Source organism: Camelina sativa, chromosome 12 (genome assembly GCF_000633955.1).
Source record: "Camelina sativa cultivar DH55 chromosome 12, Cs, whole genome shotgun sequence".
NCBI lineage: Eukaryota > Viridiplantae > Streptophyta > Magnoliopsida > Brassicales > Brassicaceae > Camelina > Camelina sativa.
Window position 1 is genome coordinate 28,007,400 of NC_025696.1, and position 5,437 is coordinate 28,012,836.

The following is a 5,437-nucleotide window of genomic DNA, read 5'->3' on the forward strand; positions in this document are numbered from 1 at the left end:
TATTTTTTAAAAAATATTTAAGGTTTAGGATTTTGTTTTTTTTCATCAATTTTTAAATCCGTACATCGTGCGGGCCCTTACTTAGTAAACTATAAAGTCCAATATCCAATAGAATCCCTATATTAGTAAAAGAGAAATACAAAATTGATTATGGATCGGGTCAAAATTAAAAAATGACCCGAAATCAAGGTACTCGGATTATATGTGGACGGATGCTTCATCTTTAATGGATTTAATCCAGGATTAATAATACGCAATCGAATTGGAAATATTAGGAAAATATTAGGGGGGTTATTGGTTTAGGATTTAGAAAGAATTTTAATGACTTTAAAAGTTATGTAAAATATGTTGTTATTCAATCAAGACTTTTTAAAACTCTTTAAAAATTTGGTGTTATTGGTTGTGGATTTGTAAAAAGTTATCAAAAATCTTGATAAATCTAGTGTTATTGGATTAAGAGTCTTATAAAGCCATTAAAAGTTTTATGTTATTTAATTAAAACAAAAGAATCTTGGATTGTTAATGAATTCAAATTTTGTGTTATTGGTTTAGAATTTTATATCATTTCCTTCATAACAAAACTCATGAAAACTCTTTCATCAAATAGAAAGATTTTATGAAAGATTTTACAAGATTAGGAAACATAAATCAGCAAGATTTAAAATAACTTCCTAAACAATCTCTTATAGAATCTTTCATTTTTACTTTCTAATTTTCTATAATTTTAAAAATCAGCAAGATTTTTAAAAACACAAAGTTATTAAAATTCTTTCTAAATCTTAAACCAATACCCCCTAATATTTAAGGAATATTTTGTATAGTTAGTTTACGTAAATATCAATCATTAATAATATAAATATTAGGTAACCAATAATGTTAGTTTAAGAAATCTAAAATTCGTTTAGATATTTTAACTAATTCAGATTCGAAATCTTTTGAATAATTAAATCATATATAAGTTACAGATATGTTAATCGTCTAAGCGAATATATGGAGCATATTCCCAAAACTAAACTAATTTACTATAATATTGATTGTTTGAAAGATTGTGTATCAAATTCAAACCTAAAGACTTATTTGTAGTGTAAATATATCCTGCATCGTTCTGATTTCTGAAAAATCTAATAAACGTAAGAAACCTGATTACAAAAAAAAATGGATCAAGCTTTTCAACGCAACTTTGCGCATCTTAGTCAAAATCCTCCATTCCTAGAAGCAATACACTTCACAAACTGGGGAAACATTGAGTGATATGTAAGTTGCTCCACCAATTCCATAGTCATATATATGAGTATCTTATTCATATTTTTATTTTACATGTATAAAATTTTGTTTAATATTTAAGTTTCCAAAGTATTACAAGCTTGACCAATTTTGACATATTGTACCTAATATTTTCATTGGAAAATTTGCAGCTGAGTTTGATGCAAACTAGAATTCAGCTACTGACGATGTAGTCATTTATGTTTCAAAAACATTTGCTTTACGGTAATTCCATTTTTACTGAATTCAAGTGTTGGTTCAAAGTTATTTTATAATCATTTTTAATGGATACATAATTTCAAAATTGTTACAGGTTGCATAAAGGTTAAAAGAGAAGGTTCTCAATTTATCTTCGATCCATAAATTCCAAAATATTACTGAGTTTACGCAGAGGTAAATGTATTATGTCTAATGATATTTGTTATGGAATTTAAATTGATCATTTTTTTTTCCAGTTTTCCACTATCAAGAGATCATCCGGAATTTGTACTGTGAGGTTAATGCATTTTTGTTTTCAATTTATCTATTGTCGGACTCAGTGGCGGATCTAGAAAAATTGTTTGATGGGTTCAAAATGGATTCAAACTCATAATTGGTTGGGTTCAAACTGATTTCTATTGAAAAAATTGGTGTAAATTAGAAGAATTTTAAAATTTTATTGGTGTCAATTGCACCCATAAGCTTCAATGTGCCTCCGCCACTGGTCGGACTATAAATCATCTTAGCGTTTATTTAAGTTATTCTCGACTTTCTATATATTTTGTTTATGCGTAGCAGTGTGCACAATTTTGTTTTGAATGAACCATTGGCTTTAATAATTTTCTATATTTTGATTATTATGTGTACAATTCAATTTATTAGCTTTGTTTAATATATTTCCAGGTCTATGAAAGTCAAGTAATGGCACAATATAGAAATGATTGATTTACTCATATGCTCTTCGATTTCCGGATATTATCGCATGAATCGGGCATCAGATTACTTGTGCTCGACTTTTTTTTTGTTGCTTTTATCTGTTCTAGAAAACTCATTTAATGTCATGATTTTTTAAAGAGTAGGCTGGTTGATGCACGAAACTCACAATCATATGTTAAAACGGGTTAAAATTAGTATATTTTTACAAATGCAATCGTGAATGTGTAATTTTTATAAATGCATCTTTTATAATTTTAACATATATTCCTACTTGCCACAAATAATGTTTAACAAGTATATAATGATAATTATTCTCCGTAGCGCGGGTCCGATCTTTATATAATAATGTAAGAGAATATAATTCAAAAGAATCTATATTAATATGTTTGGAATTAGAATCACTGTAACTATGAGGTCGTGCGAAGGACTAGAATTCTTTTTCTTTAAAGTCATTCCTTACTTTTTCGTATCAAATAGGTAATCTGATGTTCCAACTCAAGTATTATAAAATCCAACATCCATCGATGAGAAAAAATAATTTATATATTTCTCTGATTTTTCGTTTTAATATACAAATATCCTGCAAAAGAAGAAGACAAAGGCGTAAAGAGAAGCTGAAACTTTTTTTTTAAAACAAAAAGTGAACAAGGTAAGAAGAAAGTTCCAATATCTACCATTACAAAAGAAAGTCACTAACATCCATTCTATTCTGATTGAAGAAAAAACCTTGACACTTGGCCTTGAGACATGGACGCCATAGCTTCGGAGAGTTTCCTTGGTGGAATGAAAGCAGACTTTCATGAGCATCTTGTCTACCCAACAAATATCTCGTCTCTATGTGATGCATGTTACAACTCTGAAGTAAGAGTTGAGGGTGAAGGTGGCTACATATGCAATCCTTGTGATCTCTATGTCCACAAGGCTTGCATCGAGATCAACAACCCTTATCGTCACAAACACCCTCTCAAACTTCTCCAGCACAACTATGTACATGAGCATGGAAAAAAATGTCTCTTGTGTAAAGAACTCCTTCGCAGTAAAGAGTATCCTCTGGTGAAGTTGTTTTATCATTGCTTCATATGTGACATCTCTGTATGCAATCTTTGTCCTAGTAAACCGTTGGTTATTGATGACATTCCAAAGAAGATTCACGAGCATCCGCTTACGCAAATGATGATTAAGGTATCTTTCACTTGTGAGGCTTGTGGCGTTTGTCGTGATGGGTTTCCTTGTGTGTGTCTACAGTGTAGTTTCATCATCCATAGATATTGCACCCAGTTGCCACGTGTTATACGTATCAACCGTCATGAACATCGTGTCTCTCATACTTATTCTCTTGGTCCTGGAGATTGGGTATGCGGGGTTTGTCACAAATGCATTAATAGACTTTATGGGGCTTACTCCTGCTCCATTTGTCGCTATGCCGTTCATTCAAAATGCGTGAAACGAGACAATGTGTGGGATGGGTTCGAATTAGAAGATGAACCTGAAGATGATTATGAAGATCTTGATCCATTCAAGGTGGTTGGTGAAGGGGTGATCATCCATTTCAGCCACAAGCATCATCTTAGACTTACTGACAACAATCATGAAAGTGTTAATGATGGAAACAGACACTGCTACGCATGCACATTCCCCATCTATTATGATCCTTGCTACACGTGTGAAAAATGTCATTTCGTTCTACATGAAACGTGTGCTAATTTACCCAAGAGAAAACAACATGAGGTCCACAATCGCGAACTCATTTTGAACGGCAATCCTAACGGACTTTGGTTCCATTGTGAAGCATGTAGGCGAATATGCACTGGTTTCAGTTATAGGAGAGAAGGAGCGGGAATAGATGTTTGTTGCGCCATGGTTTCTAAGACATTCAATCACGAAAGTCATCAACATCCATTGTTCTTCCTTTCAAATATTTTTTTCAATAGTTGTGGAGCTTGTGACGAAATACTGCTGCCTTATCTGATGAGATGCATTGAATGTGATTATGAATTGTGCTTTAAATGCGCTACTCTGCCAAAGAAGGTTATAAGACACAAGCATGATCGACATCCTCTTTCTTTGTGTTATGGCAAAAATGCTAGTGGGTTGTATTGGTGTGAGATTTGTGAGGCAACCATAAATCCGAAAGGGTGGTTCTATGTGTGCAATGATTGTGCCTCAACTCTTCATGTTTGGTGTATACTTGGAAACTTCATACAAGTTAGACCCGGGCACATTTTCATCACAAAAACCGGCGAGCATTTTGAAGTGGTTGACAACATTCATCACAGTCGACCCTTTTGTAGCGTGGACGAATGCAGACGGCGTTGCATATATGAATATGTTTTAGAAAGTAAGGACAACAAAAATACATATGCTTGCGATCCAAGATGTTTGATGTTCAACAAGCGGTAATCGTAGTATGATTGTATGAGCATTGTGGATGTCGGATTCCATACTCAATGATTTTAGTGGTAAAAAAGAAATTGAATCTCTTGAAAATATCAAATAGTGAAATTACTCGAAATATAAATTAAAATAGAAAGTAAACAATAATTGTTTGAGAAATGAACTATATTAATCATATAATATGTGTAAGAATATATGAAAATATGGAGAGAAAATGTAATTTATTGGAAAAGGGAAGAAACAATGCTTAACATGATCATTGGAAACAACTATGTTTGTGTATAAAATGGTGCTGAAAAATGTAAAAGAAGAGTCCATCTTCTTGGTGTCTTCACCTCCTCTTTTATAATGTCATCCTTCTTCTATGGTGTCTTTATTTGGCCATTTAATCATTTGACTCTCAGTTAATGCTTATGTTTTGATGTCACATTCATTCTGTAACGTCTTGACTTTGTATTGAATTGGTCTCCTTCTCGGCCTTCCTTCAGCAGGCCCATATGCGAATTATATCGTTGTCCCCCTCAACTTCCCGAGCTCCTTCGTTGTTCACCTTTCTTTCCCGAGCTCCTAGGGAGTTTTTGTTCTTCTCAAACTCTTGAGGTGTTCTGCTAGCTAGATCACTCCGGTACCGAACTGTCATTTATTTACCTTGAACTCTTATAAAGGTCCTCGAGATGAATCCCTTGGCATCGAATTGCTCTTCTTCGGGTACCAAAAATGGCACGTATTTTTCGGGTAATGAGTCCAACAGTTGACTTACAAAATAACTCCCATAATCAATTCATAGATTTGAAAGACAAAATTTACTCCTTTTTTCGTAGGGGACAGGGAGACAATGTCTCCTTTAGTTTATTAAAACAAAAAA

The 5,437-nt window shown here is 32.9% G+C and overlaps 1 protein-coding gene across 1 annotated transcript; it reads left to right on the plus strand.

Annotated features, from left to right (window-relative positions):
• LOC104733942 lies at positions 2,926–4,578 on the plus strand. The gene has a single exon (XM_010453467.1). It carries the CDS (start codon positions 2,926–2,928, stop codon positions 4,576–4,578), a length of 1,653 nt encoding a protein of 550 aa, XP_010451769.1.

What these genes read in the sequence shown, in the direction of transcription:
- LOC104733942 (XM_010453467.1), top strand. Translation starts at nt 2,926, where the DNA reads ATGGACGCCATAGCTTCGGAGAGTTTCCTTGGTGGAATGAAAGCAGAC.